At 48.5% G+C, this 22446-nt stretch overlaps 1 protein-coding gene across 1 annotated transcript in view; it reads left to right on the forward strand.

Moving 5' to 3' along the window:
• GABBR2 (gamma-aminobutyric acid type B receptor subunit 2) overlaps positions 1-22446 on the forward strand; it is a 425235-nt gene that overhangs the window by 393757 nt on the left and 9032 nt on the right. Inside the window, exons 14-17 of the mRNA XM_012475766.3 lie at positions 6427-6537; positions 12506-12730; positions 15460-15642; positions 20455-20584. Of these exons, the coding sequence (XP_012331189.2) occupies positions 6427-6537; positions 12506-12730; positions 15460-15642; positions 20455-20584 (649 nt within the window). The remainder of the gene's footprint in view (positions 1-6426; positions 6538-12505; positions 12731-15459; positions 15643-20454; positions 20585-22446) is intronic.

The raw sequence follows: 22446 nt of genomic DNA on the forward strand, positions 1-22446 counted from the left end.
CGAAGCTTTTGACCTTTCAGGCCTCCACACCCCAACTCATGCTCCGACTCCCTGCCTGTCAGTTTCTGCAACTGGACAGAGCGGGATGTTTGCAGGGGCCACTGACCTACATTGTGAGTAATTGCATTATGCAGAGGGACTCTCGGGCCAGCTGCTCTCCTTTTGCTGCACAGATGGGAGAGGCTTTCCCGGGCAGCTTCTGTGTGCCTCCTGCTAAGCAGCAGCCTGACCAGAAGTCAGGTGTGAGCACTTCCATCTTCTGGCCATCCGACATCCGTGTGGCCACACTGCTGGGCACGGCGCCCTGCCAGGCAGGAAAGAGCATTTTATCAGCCTGAGTTCAGCTCACAGTACCAAAGCCCAGCCTTCACCCTAAAGCTCTGGGGGCTTCAGGGAAGCCACTATTGAATGTCTAATGATTAAGTTCTTCCTCCCTCAAATAAGCACTTTGCAGTTTATAGAGCCAGTCTCACATGATGCATGTGAGAGGGCACCTCGGTGAAGGCTCACGGTGAAGGAGGAAGGAGCACTGGTTTGAGAGTCAGACACACCTGGGTTTAATCTCAGTCCAAGACATACTAGCTGAAAATCATTGGCAAGTTACTTTCTCTCTCTGTGCCTCTGTTTCCTCATCTGTGAAATGAGTGTAACACCTTGTTGGATTTTTATGACTTCAACAAGATGATGGGTATAGAGTTCCCCACCCAGCAATGAGTACATCATTGTCACTCATGATAAGGCAGCTCTTGGTGCCCTTATGGCTGATGTTATCAGATGAAGTCAGCCCTGTCTCTCTGAGGCTGCCTCTCATGGGAGCTGTCCTGGTCTTACTGGAATGGGAGAGCCACGAGGACAGGGCTTTGTCTATCCAGGTTATTGCTACATGCCCCATGCCCAGAACAGTGTCTGGCAAATGGTAGTGCTTAACAGTTATGCACTGAATGAATGAAGGAATGAAGGAATGAATGATTTATTAGGCAATTGCCAAAGACAGCAACAAGTAAGAAAGAAAAATAAAGAAGAAAAAAGGCAAGCTGAAAAATTTTGCAGGCCAGCCATCCAGAGCAAGAGAGACGTTCTTAGGACAGTGCAAATGTTGTACTGTTCAGAAAAGAGGCTGAAGCCTGGGCTTAGCCCCTGACTCTCATGTCTGCAGGGGTCAGTGCCCTGTGCTTGCTGGCCCTGGCCTGCATGGACAGTCCTCACTGGGAACAGGCTGAGTGCACTGCCCAAGTTTAGCCTGAGTTCTTCCCCAACAGCTGCCCCACAAGTGGGGGAGTTCTCCATGGTGCTTGGAAATCTGCCCTCGTGTAAGGTCAGTGGGTGCCTTCCAGAGTAGCACAAGATGCTGCTGACAGCTTCACCGTTTCCAGCCCCACTGAGCCACAGTAGTTCCATGTCCCCTGCAGAGGGTGATCCACCACCAGCAGGCTGAACCCTTCACATGGCTCTTTGGTTCCCTCTAGTGGTCCTTTGGTGCACGACAATGGCAAGGAAACACTGGGGGCTGGGGGATGGGTGGCCCACCTGCCCCTGCCGGTTGCATGTTCAGGTGCATCTCTCCCCGTCTGTGGCTGCACAGAACACTGGGAACCCCAGGCTCAGGCAGAACCAGGATGAATCAGATAGCGTGCATGGCTTGTACAGTCTGCTTTGTGGTTCAGTGCAGGAGCCACTTGATTTTCTTCCAGATGCCCATCCTCAGCCTCACAGGAACAGGAACTTCATCACTCCCAAAGCTACCCCAACCCCTGCCACTGTGATCTGTGTCCTGTGACAGGGAGATGGGGCTGCATGAGGGCAACATTAATGACAAGAGTTTTGCAGTTTATTTCTGGATCAGTGCCTGAGTATGGGGATGGTGGCTGTGGGAGCACTTCTGCTACCCCAGGACCACTGACTTCTCTGAACTCTCAGTGGTTCACGGTATTTGCTACCCTCCTGCCAGGACTGTGCATGAGGCTGCTGAGATGGGTGTGGAACTGAAAGGCCAGCAAAGAATTCAGATTTCAGGATTCAGAGAGGTCAGAGCAGTGAGGATGGGGTTGGGGGGAAGGGGAGCAGCTAAGAGAAAGGTAAAGGTAGCCAGGCTGGAATGTCAGCAGCAGAGGGAAGTAAAGACTGAGCTAGCAGAAGTTCTATGAAAACTACCTGATGAGTCTTGGTCAACCCTAAGGAACATATGAATCACTGGTGGAAGATTACATAGAACGCCAAGGAGATCCGGAGCAAGAGGTCAGGCTGACTTGCTCAGCACCACCTGGAGTGCTGAGCTCAATTCTAAGCCTACAGAGCAGTGGTAAACTCGAGCAGGTTGACAGACAAGGTGGCCTTGTGGAGGAAGGCACAGTGGTGTGGCCCCTCTCTGTAGATCTTCCCTCCTGCAGAAGGTGTCCAGACTCAAAGAGGGAGCTTGGAATTATTCTGGGGAACCCCAGGGGAGAGATGAGCCCCACTGAGTGGAGGTCCAGGAGGAAAAGGTTGTGGCTCAGTGAAAGCACTGTGTACCACCTCACCAGGAGCAGGAGGGAGGGGCTCCCTGCCACCGGGGTGTGTAAGCCAGACAACCCTTGTCAATTTCCTGTGAAGAGCACTTCTTCCTATTGAGCAATGGTGTATGACACAGCCAGTTTTCTCCACACCGAGAATCTAAGATTCTCATAGATTACTGCTCTTCATTGTAGAAGAACAGTCACGATCACTAATGGGTTTGCCATTCATGCATAACTGGAATGGGTCTGTGCTACTGCATTCTGATGTCAGCTTGACTGTCACACATTGGAGAAACCCAGATTCTGCCACTAAGTCACTGTTGACCCTGGGACCAAACCAGTTCTGTCACCTTAATGAAACAATGAAAGGATGTCAGGAAACCCCCATTGCCCTTAATAAAATGCCCATCGATGATAGACTGGACAGGAAAAATGTGGCACATATACACCATGGAATATTATGCAGCCATTAAAAATGAGGAGTTCGCGTCCTTTGTAGGGACATGGATGAACCTGGAAACCATCATTCTCAGCAAACTGACACAAGAACACAAAACCAAACACCACATGTTCTCACTCATAGGAGGGTGTTGAACAAGGAGAACACATGGACACAGGGAGGGGAGCACTATACACGGGGGTCTGTTGTGGGGGAGTGGGGGGGACAGCGGGGGGGGGAGTTGGGGAGGGATAGCATGGGGAGAAATGCCAGATATGGGTGAGGGGGAGGGAGGCAGCAAATCACACTACCATGAATGCACCTATGCAACAACTTTGCATGTTTTTCACATGTACCCCAAAACCTAAAATGCAATAAAAAAAAATAAAATAAAATAAAAATAAAATAAAATAAAATGCAGCCCAGCTCCTGGGCGGGTAGGAGTGAAGGGGAAATCTCCACCCCTGGCCATTCTGACTTTAGTTGCCAGAGATCACCTTCCTCCGGGGTGTTTCTCACTGCACAGCCTTCAGGAAACCGTGCTGTCCCCTCTAGCACTCCAGCCCACGTGTGGACTCAATGCCCATGGACTCAAAGAGGTCAAGCTAAGTCTTTCTGTGGCTTGGGACAGCAAAAGGGAAATCAAGCCTGAGAGAACACACAGCAGGATTATCTGGTCACAAAACGGCCTGAACCCCTAGGTCCCACCTCTTAGCTCCTCCTGCTTCCACATGGGAACACCATCTTTCCCCCAGCTCACAGAAGCCCAGGCCATTGCCTCCTTCAAGGGCCACGCCTGGAGAACAAGACCAAAAAAATAGTTTTAGAACCCCACCTGTCTAAGGCCTGCCTTCTACCCCTGGGTCCCATCAAAGTACCCCTTCTTCCTAGTGATGGACCCTGGGAATGCCCATGCCTCACCCTTAGGGGTGTGGCTTTACCCTGGGCCTCAACAGCACAACTCCATCAGAATATAGCATCCTGAACACAGTTATTTGGTGATATATTCTCAGTGGCAAACAGATTGCAAAGGAATCCTCTACTTAGTAAGTTTGTGGTTGGCAGTTGTATGGATGTATCAATTCTGTAACTATTTAGTGTCTAATGTAGGACTGTACAAATGAGTAAATACTTTGATGTTGTTCGAAGCTAGGGATTCCACTGTGGAGGAGAGTGATGAAAATATGGAGTGGGGAAGGTAAGCAAGAACTCTGCAGTGTTGGCTCTTATCTAGACAGACAGAAAGACAGACAGACAGACAGACAGACAGACAGATTGATTGATTGATTGATTGATTTTATAAAGAGCTTAGAAGTAGTGACAACTTAGGGACAGTGAGACCATCAAGTGCCTACATCTTGGTTTCTAAACACCAATCTCCACTAAAAAGAACCAGAACTCCTTGGACAAATGGTTGATTGCAAGGCTGGTAGCAGGAAAAGTGCAAGGAGTGCTGGAATCATTGTGCCAAGAAGTAAGAAAGTGCTCAAAAAAATTATGGGGACATGTGGAAAGAACATAGAAGGCAGCATGGAGTTTTCCACTGCCAAATCTGGAAAAATTTAAGCATCAACATGAATATGATAGCAAAGGATTATAAGACATTGAATTTAAAAGAAACAAACTAGTCCGGGCGTGGTGGCTCATGCCTGTAATCCCAACACTTTGGGAGCCCGAGACGGGCGGATCACCTGAGTTTGGGAACTCAAGACCACCCTGGCCAACTTGGTGAAACCACATCTCTAATGAAAATATAAAAATTAGCCAGGCATGGTGGTGGGTGCCTGTAATCCCAGATACTTGAGAGGCTGAGACATGAGAACTGCTTGAACCCCAGAGGCGAAGTTTGCAGTGAGCAGAGAACACGGCACTGCACTCCAGCCTGGGTGACAGAGACTCTGTCTCAAAAAAAAAAAAAAAAAAAGGAACATACTGATATACATAAATAAATGGGAGGAAAGGAAAGCTCTTCTTTGCAGTAGAATGCCAAGTGTTTAAATAGAATGGTAGAGTTAGAAAATCACCCTTTTGCAGCTACCAAAGTAATAAATGACTCAGGTAAGAATTATCAATGGTTGCTGAAACCACTGAGTGAACGTTTATGGGAACAGGATACTCACACAGTCTCAAAGTAGCTGCCACAGATTATTTATTACTTACAAAGGGGGAAATGATACCTTTCAAATGGATATCTGACAGACATCATGTCAACCAAGTGATCAGGTAACATCACAAAGTGCTAACACGTCCCCCTGATGTGACTCCTACTTATGTAGGATTCCTGCCAAGAATGCATAAAACCTGAATATGAAACATTCAGGCTAACCCAAATTGAGAGACTTCTACAAAATAACTGAACTAGATTTTTCAGAAACAATGACATGAAGGACCAACGTGGGCTGAATGATTGTTTGAGATTAAAGGAAACCAAAGACACATAAGTACAATAATGATCCCAGATTGGATCCTGCACTGGAAAAACCACAGTTGCTTTAAGGACATGATTGAACCAACTGGCAGAATTTGAAAATGGATAGTATATTAGATAATATACTGTATCAGTGTTAAGTTTTCTGAATTTGGTAAGTGTATGTGGTTGTGTAAGAAAATCCCCTTATCCTTAGGAAATATGTGCTAAGATATTCAGGGATGGAGGGTCAGGATATCTGCAACTTACTCTGAAATGGTTCAGAAAAAAATAAATGTACAGTAGATACTGTTTCATTCTCTGGATGTCTTTTTGTCCTGTTGCCACCATCTGGCCAATTATCTCCCAGAGTTTCCCAATTCAAGTTCCTGCCAGAGAGAATCCTCTGGGAAGGATCCCCTCCATCAACCCTCATTAGGTAGAGCACTTTGTAGGAGGAAAGCTCACTGGTATCTGACAAGCCTCTTATTGACTGCCTGGGGTCAGGTGCCCATTCTTTGTCCAGTCAGCTCTGGCCAAGGATGAGTCATGTGGTACATAACATGGCTGCCATCACTGCTCCAGCAATGGGACTGTGGACAAGAGGGTCTCCTCAAAAGGGTTTGGCAGGCCCTAGACTTGGCCAGGCCAGTATATCCTATATCTCCAGTTGCACAGAGGTAACCCCAGAGATACCTGAAGTCCTCCCGGCCTAACTTTGTACCTCATTCTCACCCTCAGCCTTTCAACAAATATGAGAGGTACCTGCATTGGGCCAGGTTTTGTGTAAGATGCTAGGGGCACAGAAGTGACCCAGTTTCTACCCTCAGGAGCTCTGACTCAAGTTGGAGAGGCATGAATTATGTAGAGAACTGGAGTGCAGGATTGAATTGCTACCAACAAACAGAAGGCAGTCAACGCTAGTTGAGGCCTGGGCTCCACACCTTAGGAAGAAAGATGTGGTCCAAATGGCCCACTGAACAGAGGCATTGGCTATGGCTCAAGGAGGGAAAAGGGCTCTCAAAGGACCCAGCTGCTGGAAGAGTGCCCTGTGCCATACCTGGAGTTTCTGTTTTCTCTTTGCACAGCCGGACCCAGCAGGACGGGATATCTCCATTCGCCCTCTCCTGGAGCACTGTGAGAACACCCATATGACCATCTGGCTCGGCATTGTTTATGCCTACAAGGGACTTCTCATGGTAGGTGCAGAGCAGGAGACAGAGTTGGGTGGGGGGCACTTATCTGTTGAGCCTCTGTCTCCCAGGGGCCTTCATCAGTGTAAAAATAAACAGAGGCTCCATGACTAAGCAGTCACTCTCTGTGGACCCAGTTCCTGCCACTTGCCGTCTCAGTTTTGGCACCAACCCTATGAGACAGGTACAGATAACATCCTCTTTTAACTGATGACACTGAGGCTTGGTGTCTTGCCCAAGCTCATCCAGCTAGTAAGTGCCAGAACCAAGATCTTAACCAGAGAGTAACCCAAAAGCCAGTGGCTGTGCCTCACAGCTGTCACTGCAGTGCTCCCAGGAAGAGCAGTCTGCCACCATCCTGTGCGTGTTCATATCCAGCATTTCAGCAGATCCTCTCTAAGTCCATGGGAGGTGGACGGGATCATCCCCACTTAATAGATGAGGAGGGGCTGGGCGTGGTGGCTTATGCCTGTAATCCCAGCACTTTGAGAGGCCAAGGCAGGGCAGATCACGAGGTCAGGAGATCGAGGCCAACATGGTGAAACCCCATCTCTACTAAAAATGAGCTGGGTGTGGTGGTGCACGCCTGTAATCCCAGCTACTCAGGAGGCTGAGGCAGGATAATCACTTGAACCCAGGAGGCAGAGACTGCAGTAAGCCGAGATTGTGCAACTGCACTCCACCCTGGCAACAGAGCAAGGCTCTGTCTCAAAAAAAAGGAAAAAAAAAAAAATAGATGAGGAGGCTAAGCCACAGAGAGGCTAAATGATTTGCCAAAAGCTATCTAGTAACCTCCAATTTCCAAACCCAGCACTCTTCCCACTTTGCTCATCTTTTAAAATCAAAGATCACGCCAGGCATGTTGGTACATGCCTGTAATCCCAGCAATTTGGGATGCCGAGGTGGGTGGATCACCTGAGATCAAGAGTTCGAGACCAGCCTGACCAACATGGCAAAACCCCATCTCTACTAAAAATACAAAATTACCTGGTTGTGGTGCTGGATGTCTGTAATCCCAGCCATGCAGCAGGCTGAAGCAGGATAATCGCTTGAACCTGGGAGGCAGAAGTTGTAGTGAGCCAAGATCGGGCCATTGCATTCCAACCCGGGCAACAAGAGCGAAACTCCATCTCAAAAAAAAAAAAAAAAAAAAAAAAAAAATCAAAGATCACATACCAAGCCCCTGATTGTGAAATTCCAATGTTAGGAAGAACTTGAAAGGTCAGCTCCACGTATCTCAGCCTAGGTTGATCCTTGAATCTTCTATCCTATGTCCTATATAAACCATGCTTCCATTCAAAGCCCTCCATGACACAAAGCTGGTCACTGCACCCTCCTCAGATCTCTCCACAGGAAGGCTGAGTCACCATTCACCCCGGTGTGACCCCACTTAGAGGCCAAAAATGAAGCCCTCTCCGAAAGTCAAATTAACTGGAATCTCTCGTGCTGCTCAAATGCATTCTTACCTGTTGCCGCTTCAGAGAAGTGTTAGCAATTGATCCTGTGTCCTTTGAGAGGCCGTTGCAGAAGGGTATGTAAGAGGACTGTAGGCAAAGATTGGTCCCCACTTCATACCAGTTGACATCCCATTATGGTTTTCCATAGAAGTCTTTTGAGCTCCCATGCAAGCAACAGGACCGCTGGGCTGCAATCCGAGCACAAGGTAATGATCCTGGGGGTGTCAACAGGAGGTACCCAGAATAGAAATAAGAACTTGAGGACTGGCCAAAGGACACACTCATAATCAACAGAAGCTTGGAAGAGCTGTCACTAATGGGTGGCACAGACCTGAGGGCAGAACCGTCAGCCCCAAGCAAAGTTGCTGGAAGGCAGACTCCATCCCCATGTAAAGATGGATTCTTATAATGGGGAGCACTGTCCACAGATGCCGTGGAGCCCCTAAGAAGGACAAGCTCCCTGTCATGGGAAAGCATGTCATGTCAATGACCTGCGCTTCCCCGACCCTGGCTGAATAAAGAGAGTGGAACTAGGCTCTCTCCAGGATCCTTCTGGTCTTGATGTTTCTTGATTCTGACACTCATTCTGTGAAATTAGATTATGGTGAATCATATTGACATCTTTAAACTGGATTCATCTGTAATGTTTGGTCATTCATTATCTTCTCCCACCTACTTCTAAAGTGGTTGGAGATAAGTGATGACTGTATCTCTCACAATGAAGCTAATACCTTCAGCCAGCTCATGTCAACAAAAGCTATATTTGATAGCACAAATGCTTTACCATTTAGAATGTGCAAGGAACTGTCCACAGCCTCCTGGCCCTTAAGGTTTATGACTAAAATCCCACTGCCACCCCCCTACTCCTGTTTTAGAACCACAGAATTTCAGGGCTGGGAAGAGCATACACAGCCCTTTGGGTCCACCCCACTGTCACGTTTTGGCCCCAACCCCCAGCCCACCCTGAGCAGCCCCCAACATGCATTCCCTCACTAACTGCTTCTGTACCTCCAGTGATGGGAGCTCACCCTCTTCAGAGGAGCCCGTACCATTCATGGATGATGTGTTAGTTTCCTTTGGCTACTATGACAAGTTACCACAAAACAGTGGCTTAAAAAGACAAAAAGAAATGTATTCTTTCCAAGTTGTGGAGGCCAGAGGTCCAAAATCCAGGCAGAGTTGTGTTCCCTCTGAAGCCTCCAGGGGAGAATCCTTCCTTGCCTCTCCAGTGCCTGATGCTCCAGGCATGCCGTGGCTTGTGACCGCGTGACTCTAGTCTCTGCCTCCATCTCCACGTGGCCTTCTCTTCTCCCCAAGGGTCTCCTTTGTGTGTCCTGTATAAGGACACTTGTCGTTGGATTTGGGGCCCTTCCAGATAATCCGAGATGATCTCATCTGAAAATCCTTAATTACATCTGCAAATATCCTTTTTCCAAATAAGGTCACATTCACGGTTTCCAGGAATTAAAATGTGGACATATCTTTTAGGGCCATCATTCGATCCACTACACGTGGAATGCTTTTCTAGAAAGTTCTTCCTAATCCTCAGCAGAAACCTTCCTCAGTGTAACTGGTGCCCATGAACCCTCATTCTCCTTTTTGAGAGCCCAAGAACAAGCTACTTTGTGTTTCCTCTGACACTCTTTTTTTTTTTGAGACAGAGTTTCGCTCTTGTTACCCAGGCTGGAGTGCAATGGTGCAATCTCGGCTCACCGCAACCTCCACCTCCTGGGTTCAGGCAATTCTCCTGCCTCAGCCTCCTGAGTAGCTGGGATTACAGGCACGCATCACCCTGCCCAGCTAATTTTTTGTATTTTTAGTAGAGACGAGGTTTCACCATGTTGACCAGGATGGTCTCGATCTCTTGACCTCGTGATCCACCCGCCTCGGCCTCCCAAAGTGCTGGGATTACAGGCGTGAGCCACCGCGCCCGGCCCTCCTCTGACACTCTTTAGAGATTTACAGCCAACCACCAGGTCCCCAGAGCAGCCCACACTTAATGTGGAGACCCTCACAGTGGCTAGGTGGTCCATCGGCAGCATGGCTGATAGGAGGACACGCTGACTCCCGGTCAGAGAGCCCAAGTTCAGGTGCCCATCCAGCCCTGACACTTATGCTGGGGGACCCCACACAGGTCGCCTCACCTAACCAAGCCTCTGCTTCCTCCTCTACAAGATGGCACAGCTACCATGGGATCACAGTGGGTCGTGGGTAAAGGAACCAGCACAGAATAGGCTTTCAACGGCTGTTGATTTCCTTCTCTCACTCAGTATCTGGTTCCTGGGCTCCTGGTTCCCTATTTTATTTTATTTATCGAGACCAAGTCTCACTCACTCTGTTACCCAGGCTAGAGTGAGTGCAGTGTCACGATATCTGCTCATTGCAACCTCCACCTCCTGGATTCAAGCGATTGTCCTGCCTCAGCCTCCCAAGTAGCTGGAATTACAGGCGTGCATCACCATGCCCAGCTAATTTTTGTATTTTTAGAAGGTCAGAGTTTCACCATGTTGCCCAGGCTGGTCTCAAACTCCTGACCTCAGGTAATCCACCAGCCTTAGCCTCCCAAAATGCTGGAATTGCAGGCCTGAGCCACCACACCTGGCCTAGTTCCCCCTTTTAAAAGGGATTTTTTAAAAGGAATAAATCAGGCTGTGAGATAACACATTTAGTGAAAGGGTAAAGGACAAGGGAGAGGAAAACAATCATGGTTGTATAAAATAAGATCAATTACAAAATGGCATTGAACTTACCTTCGTACAGAACATTTCGTTCTACACAGTCCTTTGACATCCATCCTCCCATTTCATCCACACAGAAACACTGTGAGATAGGTATTATTATTACTAGTCCCAGTCCACAGATATTGAAACTGAGGTCCTGAGAGGTGAAATGAGGTCACCCAGCCAACGGATGGCAAAGCAGTTTCCATATCCCCCCGCCTTGTGCCCAGCCCCGCTTCTACCACATGATAGTATGCCAAACAAATCTGTAAACATGGGTCATCGGTGTGATGTTAAACGGTTCACGCAGCTGTCAGATGCCCAGAGCTGCCCTGCTGAAGCCAAAGGGAAGAGGGGCCTTGGTGAGAAGGTCTCTTGGTGGGGGCTGCACTAAAGTGGAGACCCCTGTAGCAGTCAGCCAGCTTGGCTCTTCCTCCTGCCCACCATGACAGCATTCTGCCCTACACCCACCTGCACTGTCCCTCAGCCTGCTCTCCCCTGAGACCACCCGTAAGGGTTAAACCCTCAACACCCTGCTTCAGATCATAGTTGGCCTCTACCCTGTCTGTTTCTGTTGAGACATCTATTGGTTAGGAGTAGAGCTGCAAGGCACAGAAAAGCCTAAAATAATAATGGTTGAAGAGACAGGAGATCTTCCTCTCAGGTAAACCTAGTCCAGAAGTAAGTAATCTAGGGCCGGTGTAAGGCTCCCAAAATCGCAGCTCCTTGCATCTTGTGGCCCCTACATCATCGTTACACAGATTCCACGTTAGAGTCTAAGATGCCTTTGTAATCTAAGACGGATGCTGAAGCTCCACCCATCACATTCCACTCCAGCTGTTAGGAAGGAGGAAACGCAACACCTCTTCCCTTTAAAGATACTTCCCGGCTGGGCACGGTGGCTCACACCTGTAATCCCAGCACTTTGGGTGGCTGAGGTGGGCGGATTACGAGGTCAGGAATTCAAGACCAGCCTGACCAACATGGTGAAACCCCATCTCTACTAAAAATACGAAACTTAGCCAGGAATGGTGACGGCTGCCTGTTATCCCAGCTACTCAGGAGGTTGAGGTAGGAGAATCTCTTGAACCCGGGAGGCGGAGGTTGCAGTGGGCTGAGATTGTGCCACTGCACTCTAGCCTGGGCGACAGAGCAAGTCTCCATCGCAAAAAAAAAAAAAAACAACACTTCCCAGAACATATGCACACCACTTCTATTTACAGGCATTGTCCAGAAGCTAGTAATACACCACGCCTAGCCTCTAGGGCAACTGGAAAATGTAGTCTCTATTTTGGGTGTCTATGTGCCCCCAGGGACAATAGAAGTCCCAGACACAAGAGCAAGGGATCTGCTTAGTTTAATAGAAAAAAGACAGGACTGAACTAGAAACACAGCCCACTTTTTCTACCATACTGCTGTGTGGCCTTGGGCAGACCCCTTCACCCCCTCTCGGCCTTCGTCTTCCCTAGAGAATGAGGGAGAAGGTTGAGATCTTATCTGAAGTTCCCTTCCACTGTGGCCTCGGGCAGGTCTGTGCATGAAGCGGTCACAGGGGTGCAGGAGAACTGGACAGCTGTCACAACCCCAGTCTGCATTTCCTTGGCAGGACTCCACTCAGCAGGGCCACAAGTGGAGACAGATGGTGACATCCAGAAGGCCTGGCTGACAGCAAGGCCCCCTACCCTCCCTCCCTGCAGCCCACCTCCTGAGTAACCCTCCACTCCACAGCTTCTCAAAGCAGCAGGTGTGTGCCACCCCTTGGTAACGATCATCTCCCCTTTCTGTTCACCATTTCAGTTGTTCGGTTGTTTCTTAGCTTGGGAGACCCGCAACGTCAGCATCCCTGCACTCAACGACAGCAAGTACATCGGAATGAGCGTCTACAATGTGGGGATCATGTGCATCATCGGGGCCGCCGTCTCCTTCCTAACCCGGGACCAGCCCAACGTGCAGTTCTGCATCGTGGCTCTGGTCATCATCTTCTGCAGCACCATCACCCTCTGCCTGGTGTTCGTACCGAAGGTACGGCGCTGGCCCCACCACCTGGCCTCTGCCCTCCGACTCCAGCACAGGGGGATTGCTGGGTTTTCTTGATTCTCTAAAAGGTTTACCCATTCCTTTCTTGTGATGAAGACAATTCACATTGTAGAAAGTTCAGAAAATGCAGAGTAGCGAAAGCCAGGTCTTTCCAAAATCTCCCATAGTCCCACCACTCAAAAGTAATCAATCACTGGTCATGTTTTGTTGGGGTGTTCTTTACTGCTGATGTTTTTGATGTGTTTCCTTCCTGCCTTTCTTTCTCTTAATGACTAGGAGATGATGCTTTTTTTTTTTTTTTTTGAGACAGTGTCTCACTCTGCTGCCCAGGCTGGAGTGCTGTGGTGCGATCTCGGCCCACTGCAACCTCAACCTCCCGGGATCAAGCGATTCTCCTGCCTCAGCCTTCCAAGTAGCTGGGACTACAGGCATGCACCACCACACTTGGCTGATTTTTTAATTTTTTATAGAGGCAGAGTCTCCCTATGTTGCCCAAGCTGGTCTTGGACTCCTGGGCTCAAGCAATCCTCTGGCCTCAGCCTCCCAAAGTGCTGAGATGACAGGCATGAGCCACCTCGCCCAGCCTGTGGTGATACTTTTTAAGATATGGTCGTAACTATAGCACACATTTTATTCTTTGCTTAATGTTTTGTCCTTTGTGTTTTCCCACGATCATAATTGTCATTGAGGGAGTTTCCAGGATTTACGTGTCCACTTGATCTTCTATTGGTGAACACTGGATTTTATCATTGAACTTTTTTTTCTACATAACACATTTTACTCTTCTCCAATTGTTCCTTTAATGTGGAGTCACAGAAGTAGTAGTATTGGGTCCAAAAAAAAAAAAAACCATTTTTTAATAGCCACTTACGTGTTCCATTTATTTGAAGTCTCACCCTCAGGAACACCTTGAAGAGAGATTTTTCAAACATCATCCTACCTAGCAGTGGGTGGGTGAGCCAGAGACCTTGACTTCTTAGGAGCCCCTCCAGTAGGGTGGTCTGTGTCAAGGGAAGCCAGACTTCAGTGGGTCTCAAAAGTAAAGGAAGGTGGCCAGGCATGGTAGCTCGTGCCTGGAATCCCAGCACTTTGGGAGGCCAAGGTGGGAGGATCACTTGAGACCAGGAGTTCAAGACCAGCCCAAGCAACACCGTGAGACCCCATCTCTACTAAAAATGCAAAAAAAAAAAAAAAAAATAGCCAGGCGTGGTGGTACACACCTGTAGTCCCAACTACTCAGGAGGCTGAAGTAGGAAGATTCCTTGATCCTGGAGGAGCAGAGGTTACGGGGAACTAAGAATGCACCACTGCACTGCACTCTAGCCTTGGTGACAAAGTGAGACCCTTTTCCAAGGGGGAAAAAAAAGGAAGGCACAGGATATAGAACTGCAGAGGGGAGTTACTGACTCAAGTTGGGGCCGTCTGCCTTAGAGCAGGGGAGAGGAAAGACTACCTGGGTCTATTTTGGCAAACAGGCTGCCCATGGTGCTCCATCCTCCTGGGCGTGCAGTCAGCCCCCAGGCACTGTCAGCTCTGCGCTGGAATACCTCTGGTGTACACCCCTTAGTCGTCTACACCTGCCCAGACTCCAGGGCAATGCTGACTTCTCCGCCTGCCCTCTGACATTCTTCCCATCCTGTAAAAGAGGCCAGATGATTCTCTAAGCCAAGCTTCAATGGTGTCACTCTGCTCTGTCACCCTCAGTAGCTCCTCTTTGTCCTCCTGGCTCCAGGATCAAGTTTCTGATGTTGGGCTGGCTCTCAGGACCCTCGGGTCTCCTCTAGTCTCCCCAAAGAACCCTTTCCATCGCCCAACTTCCTCTTCCCCTTCCGCCTCCCCTAGGCTTCCCTGCTTTGGTAGACGCTGCTTCTTCCCTGGTGTTTCCTTCCGCCATCCCTCCAGATCCTCCACAGAGCCCAGCAGGCCATAGCACCGTGGTGGGCACTGTTCCTGATACCCGCTGGCCTGGTGAAGATTGAGTCCTTCCTTTATCCCCAGCCCACGCCTCTGGACCATGAGGTTCCAGTGGGCAGGGGCCATGGGTCACTCAGCTCCTGCTTTCCAGTGCTGAGTCCAGAGCCTGCCTTGACCAGAGATGTTTCTAGAATAAGCAAGTAAGATCAGAGTCAAGTGGCAACTTTTTGTCTTCTATACAAAATGTCTTTGGATGCGGCTAAGCAACACCTAGACTCTTGACTCACGGAAACTGTGAGATAATAACCACGTGTTGTTTTAAGCTGCTAAAAAACAAGCTTTTGTCAATGACAGAGCTCCTACCAGCCTGTTTCCAGAACTCATCAATGGTCTAACAAACAGCAGCCTTCGCTTTCCTCTCTCTCTTTGTTGTCACAACTGTCGCCCTCAGGGCTTATTTTTTACACAAGGAGCAAGGCCTAAGACAGAGTGCTGGGCAGCTGGAGCGAGGCCTCAGGGGCCCTGGTTGGGATGCAGGTGGCATCAGGGTCAGGAGACCAGACTCTTAGTGGTCAGGAAGGACACGGAGGCTTGGTGACGGAAAGGGGCCCACCCAAGGTCACACACAAATGAGTGGCAGAGCCTGGCCTGAGCCTAGATCTCCTGACTCCAAGCCAGTGGCCTTCCTGGGGCCTCTTGTCACCTCCAGAGCAGGATCTGCTGGGACAGTCTGCCATGTGGGATGGGAGGAAGGACCCAGGGCTCTCTCTTCAACACTGCCCCCACCTCTGTCCTTTTAGCTCATCACTCTGAGAACAAACCCAGATGCAGCAACGCAGAACAGGCGATTCCAGTTCACTCAGAATCAGAAGAAAGAAGATTCTAAAACATCCACCTCGGTCACCAGTGTGAACCAAGCCAGCACATCCCGCCTGGAGGGCCTGCAGTCAGAAAACCATCGCCTGCGAATGAAGATCACAGAGGTACCTATTTCCGCATCTGGTAGCCAGGCCCCGTCCTGCCACTGAAGCCCCTCTGACCCCGTGCAGGGACTCTCAGGCCCCTCTAGACTGTCCCTGCTGCTTGACCATGCAGCCTCATCAGCTGCAGTTACAGCTGCGAGAGCCACGGGTGACACAAACTGCAGAGGCAGTTGTTCAGAATCTGACATGAGCTTATCGCCCACCTCACCCAGGCCCTCGGAGGCCAGCAACACCTGATTCAAGCCATCCCCAGACAGAAAGGAACTCAGAGAGATTGGTGAGCTTCCAGATTATCCTAGCTTCCCATGCCAGCGTCTCTCTGTGTCTCTCTCCCTCTCAGTTTTTCACTCTCCAGTGCAACTTACCACATCTATATGATGTACAACGAGAGCAGAGAAAGTGAAAGGAAACTTCAGGAGAGAGTGCTGCAGCAGACCTCACCTTTGTCCTGAGAGTTCTCAGCTGGCTCTTGAATATTCCAGAGACCCTAGCCAGATTGCCTTGCGCCCAAGCCAGGCTTGGCTTGTAGACAAGGGAGGGGAAACCAAATTACCTCCCCCTCCTCTACCCGTCCCTTTGGGTCGGGGCTGTGCCTGGACCCAGGCTCTGCAGGCTGTGTTGCTTTAATAGAGGAATTCTGATTAGGAAGGGGGACAGGAAAGGGACCAAGGAAAGTACCTTGGTGACAGTGCTGGCTAAGCAAAGCCCCAAAATAAAGTGGCCCAGAGAAAATAAGTTTATTTCCCTTTTACCTAATGGCCTTGAAGCGAGAGGTCCCGGGTGGGCAGCTCTGCTCCCCAAGGTCATTGCCGGGCTCGGATCCTGCCCTCTGGTTTTCCGCCACTCCCTACGGTGTTCTCCTCTTTCATAGCGGGAGAGCTGGGTGGATGGCATGTCCTGTTCACAGCGTCAGGAGGGCAAGAGCAAGTCCACACAAGGGATTACCTTTTAAGCAGTAACACCAAAAATTGTATACATTTTGGTTCTGCCCTAGTCACATTAGCAAGAACAGACACGAGCACACCTAGCAACAGAGGAGGCTGGAAGCATCATCTTTAGCTGGACAGCTGCAAGGAAGAAGTGAGACATAGGGCTGCCAGAATAGATACAGGATGCCCAGTTAAATTCCAATTTCAGATCAACAACCAATCATGGCCGGGTGCGGTGGCTCACACTTGTAATCCCAGCACTTTGGGAGGCCAAGGCAGGTGGATTACAAGGTCAAGAGATTGAGACCATCCTGGCCAACATGGTGAAACCCCATCTGTACTAAAAATACAAAAAAAAAAATTAGCTGAGCATGGTGGCGGGTGCCTGTAATCCTAGCTACTTGGGAGGCTGAGGCAGGAGAATCGCTTGAACCCAGGAGGCGGAGGTTGCAGCGATCTCAGATTGCACCACTGCACTCCAGCCTGGCAACAGAGTAAGACTCCATCTCAAAAAAAACAAAAACAAAACAAAACAAAATCATATTTTTAGTAAAAGTATAGCCCAAATAATACTTGGGATATACTTATACTAAAAAAGAACTCATCATCTGAAACTCAAATTTGACTGGACATTCTGTATTTTTATTTGCTATGTCTGGCAGCCCTTTGGGGGGCTTGCAGAATTCTGCCACAGAGAGCCATCAAACAGCTGTCTGTGCACCTAAAAATGACTGCTTTTGGATGAGGCAACCCACTATCAGCTGCCAGAGCAAACTAAGAAGGATTTCTGTCCCCCAAAGCCCATTACAGGTTCTGTTTCAATACCAGACCTCTCATGATTAGTAATACTGTGTCACTGTGCATTTCACTTCTACTTGCACACTTCAGCAATGAAGAGTTCACTCACGTTAGGAAACCCAAGCCACTATTTAAAACTCTAAAATGCTGGTTATTTTTCTCGGAAATGAATCACAGTCTGGCCTCCTGTTGTCCCCACCCTTTGATCCTACTCCTGCCATTTAAGTCATATAGAAAAGAGTATGTCTCTCCCTCCTCTCCCACATGAAAGCTTATTAAACAATTTCATGGCTGTGTTCCTGACATCACAACAGCATCTGAGAGTTTATCGGGTCTCCCCCTGTATACTATATAACAGGATGCTGTTTGGAAAAATCCTCTAACCATGTTTTTCCTGTGCTCTTGCACCAACACAACAACAGTCAACACAAAAGACTTCTTTTTTTTTTTTTTTTTTGAGATGGAGTTTCGCTCTTGTTACTCAGGCTGCAGTGCAATGGCGCGATCTCTGCTCACTACAACCTCCGCCTCCTGGGTTCAGGCAATTCTCCTGCCTCAGCCTCCCGAGTAGCTGGGATTACAGGCACGCACCAGCATGCCTAGCTAATTTTTTGTATTTTTAGTAGAGATGGGGTTTCACCATGTTGACCAGGATGGTCTCGATCTCTCGACCTAGTGATCCACCCGCCTCGGCCTCCCAAAGTGCTGGGATTACAGGCTTGAGCCACCACGCCCGGCCCACAAAAGACTTCTGTGAGCAAATGTGCGTACGGTTTTCCCCACCAACGAGCAGCAGGCATCCGCTGGGTGCCTGTAGTTCAATTCCGATGCTACATATCTAGAGATCACTTCAGAGCCCACGGTTGAGGTCTCAGTCCCCAAGGCTCCCCCTGACCCCCATCAGATACCACCCTCAGACACCAGTCACAAGTCAGGCCTCTGGAACTTCTGACCAACCAGCCTCAAGTTGGGACGCCCAGGATCCCACTTTGGGTTGAATTAGTTTGCTAGAGGGGGCTCACAGAACCCTGGGAAACATATTTACCAGCTTATTACCAAGGATATGAATGAAGAGATGTACAGAGTGAGGGATGGGTGAAGGGGTGTAGAGCTTCCCTGCCTCCCTGGGCCCCACCCTCCAGGAACCTTCATGTGTTCAGCTACCCAGAAGCTCTCCATACCCTGTTCTTTTGAGTGTTTATGGAGGCTTCATTACATGAGGCTTGATTGACAACTGTGCAGAAATGTGAATGGACAAAAACACATGATTAAACCCAGCAAGGCCTGTCTGTTCAGACTTTTCTTGGCCTCTCTGTAGCATTCCTTCCTCCAGGGTATGGGGCAGGACTCTCTGTGATAAAGATCTTTTGACCTACAGGCAGATTAGAGTCCTGCCTTGAGTTGGTGAAAAAGGACAGGAGAAGGTAAGAGAGAGAGCTTCTGTTTCATGAGGCCTGCTCCTGAGGCCTAAAGTGCCCAATATTATAACAAAAGACTGTTACAAGAAATATAGGAACCAGGAATCGTGGATGGAAGCCATTACATGTAGGTAGATATGGCACTATCACAGATGCTCGCCACCCACCCTGACTACCACCACCCCCACCAACTCCCAACACTCATATTGCCCAGGCTTCTCTGGGACTGAATTGCCCCAGGACATGCACCTGGCTTTTGTATAACCTGGGAATGGGCCAGGTGCGATGGCTCACATCTGTAATCCCAACACTTTGGGAGGCCAAAGCAGGAGGATCGCTTGAGCCCAAGAGTTTGAGACCAGCCTGGGCAACATAGAGAAATCTTGGCTCTAAAAATAAAACATGGGGATGACTGGGACCCATTATAATTAACTCCTCTGAGCGAGCCCCTGCTGGCCAGAGTCTCCGTGATAGTGTGAGGCTCAGAGCTCGTGAGTCCTGCATGTCTGTCCTCCCCACTGTGGGTCCTATTAAGTATCACTAATAGTAATTATAAGGCCAGGCACAATCGTTCATACCTGTAAACCCAGCACTTTGGGAGGCCAAAGTGGGAGGATTGCTAGAGCTCAGGAGTTCAAGATCAGCCTGAGCAACATAGAGAGACCCCATCTCTACCAAAAAAAAAAAATTAGCCAGGCATGGCAGCATGTACCTGTAGTCCCAGCTACTCAGGAGGCTGAAGTGGGAGGATCACTTGAGCCTAGGAGGTCAAGGCTGCAGTAAACTGATTGCACCACTGCACTCTAATCTGGGTAACAGAGTGAGACTCTGTAATAATGGTAATATTATTATAGTAGCAAGTTGCCCTGCTACTATTATGTGTCAGGCACTGGGTTAAACTTTCCATGTATTATATCATTTAATCTTTGCAACCTCCTCATGAGGTAGGTACTATTATTACCCCATTCTACAGAAAAATAAATTGAGGACCAGAAGCGGTGGCTCATGCCTGTAATCCTAGCACTTTGGGAGGCTGAGGTGGGTGGATCGTGAGGTCAGAAATCCGAGACCAGCCCGACCATACTTCTTTTATACTTCCGTTTCTACTAAAAATACAAAAATTAGCCAGGCGTGGTGGTGCATGCCTGTAGTCCCAGCTGCTCGGAAGACTGGGGCAAGAGAACCGCTTGAACCCGGGAGGCAGAGGTTGCAGTGAGCTGAGATCGGGCCACTGCACTCCAGCCTGGGCAACAAGAGCGAAACTCCATCTCAAAAAAAAATATTGAGACTGGGTTCTCACAAGCCAGGAGAACCTCACCACAAGTAAGGGGCAGCCCTGGGTTTGCACGAGGCCTGTCCAGCGCCTGAGCTCTTTCTCTCTTCCTCCCCTGACACCCTGGGCTTGCTTGGCTGCTTCATCAAGGCTCAAGCCTACACTAAACACATAATTCCAAAGCCCAGGTCCCTTTCATCATAGCTTTTCCTTAAACAAAGAGCTGTCAGGGTCCTTCTGCATCTCCTCATCAAGATGCAGTAACCCTTTGTTTCTCAGGGCACTCCTGAATACAGGTGAATGCCCAGCCCCGTGAGCTACCTTTCAGCACTAGTGGCCTAGCTGCCAGGGCTGGGCCAGGGACCCGGACTCAACTGGAGCCTTTGTCTTTTAGCTGGATAAAGACTTGGAAGAGGTCACCATGCAGCTGCAGGACACGCCAGAAAAGACCACCTACATTAAACAGAACCACTACCAAGAGCTCAATGACATCCTCAACCTGGGAAACTACACCGAGAGCACAGGTAAGAGAGGCAGGGCCCGGAACGTGGTAGGGACCTTGCCTTCAAACACCAGCTGTTCATCTTCCATTTTTTAGATGAAGAAACTGAGGCTCAGACGGGGTACAGGACTGGTCTGAAGTCACACACGCAGAGCTGGAGCACCTGGAACCTCTGTCTGCTGATCACAGTTCAGTGTCCACTTCGAGCCCCACCCTGCCTGAGTCTGGGGCTTCAATTTCCACACCTACACACTGGGGCCAGCATTCCCAGTGTCTGACTAGAGGCAGCCACATTTTATTTTCCCTTTTATTCTTAGCAAATAGTTTACCCTTTCTTCTCTGAACAATATTTCACAGTTTCAGATATACCTCATCAATGTGCAAGAATGGTCAGTTAGTTATGATAGGATGCTCAATCTCACCACCCACTTGGGAATTGCAAGTTACAGTAACAAACCTGCCAGGAACAGTGGCTCATGCCTGTGATCCCAGCACTTTGGGAGGCCAAGGCCAGATAACTGCTTGAGTCCAGAAGTTTGAGATCAGCCTGGGCAACATAGCAAGACCCCATCTCTCTACAAAAATGAAAACACACACGCACACAAACCATTTTTGCCTACCTTTTGGAAAAAACTTAAAAGAGTACCAGAGTTGGTAAGAGTATTTGGAAATGGGCATTCTCCTGCAATGCATTAGAAGTCAGTCTGGCACTGTCTAAATGTTCCATGTTAAACCTCTTGACCTGGCAGTTCTACTAGCAGGAACCTGCCCCTTGCAAATACTCCCACATGTGCAGAGATGAACACAGAGATGGTCTTCACAATGCTGTCTGGAGGTGAGAAAAACTGGAATTAACTTAAATGTTCACTACTTGGGGCTGGTTTCATTAATTAAGATGTAGCCAAACATGGCACATTTTAGAGCTGTTAAAAAGTGAGATGGAGCTGGGCACGGTGGCTCACGCCTGTAATCCTAGCACTTTGGGAGGCCGAGGTGGATGGATCACCTGAGGTCAGGAGTTCAAGACCAGCCTGACCATCATAGTGAAACCCCAGCTTTAATAAAAAAATAAAAAATAAATTTCAAAAAGTGAGATGGGTCTATTTGTGCAGATATGGAAAGATCTCCAGGTGAAAAGATCCAACATTAATTGTTATGGGACACACAAATGCATACACGTGTGTGTGAGTGCATTTTTTAGAAGGTTTAGAAAAACACCAAATTGCTAACAGTACTGACTCGTGTGAAAAGAAATGGTATTGTGGAGAGTGAGTGAGAAGAAATGATTTCACATTACCTTTTTTTTTTTTTTTTTTTTTTTTGAGATGGAGGCTCTGTCACCCAGGCTGGAGTACAGTGGCACAATCTCAACTTACTGCAACCTCTGCCTCCCGTGTTCAAGCAATTCTTCTGCCTCAGCCTCCCAAGTAGCTGGGATTACAGGCACACACCACCACAACCAGCTAATTTTTGCATTTTTTTTGCAGTAGAGACAGGGTTTCACCATGTTGGCCAGGCTGGTCTCGAACTCCTGACCTCAAGTGATTCGCCTGCCTTAGCCTCCCAAAGTGCTAGGATTACAGGCGTGAGCCACCGTGCCCAGCCACATTACCTTTTTTATACTTCTCTATGGCTTGGATTTTTCCATTAGCATGTATTCATCAATTTGTTATAAAACTATTTTAAATCAATGAAAAATCTTTCTTTTATTCTTATTACATAAGTAATAAGGGGTCTTATTACCATAGCAGTCCTATAATTCATATTATAAACATGGTTATTACAAGAATGTTTAAATTGAGATAATAACAAGGAAATTACAAGAATAAAAATCATTCCCGATAACTTTAGTATCTGGTAAAAGTGGGCATTTTAAATTTATGG

The sequence above is a fragment of the Aotus nancymaae genome, unplaced genomic scaffold (genome assembly GCF_030222135.1).
Source record: "Aotus nancymaae isolate 86718 unplaced genomic scaffold, 86718_ANA_hifiasm-v0.15.2.pri h1tg000003l, whole genome shotgun sequence".
NCBI classification, from domain to species: domain Eukaryota; kingdom Metazoa; phylum Chordata; class Mammalia; order Primates; family Aotidae; genus Aotus; species Aotus nancymaae.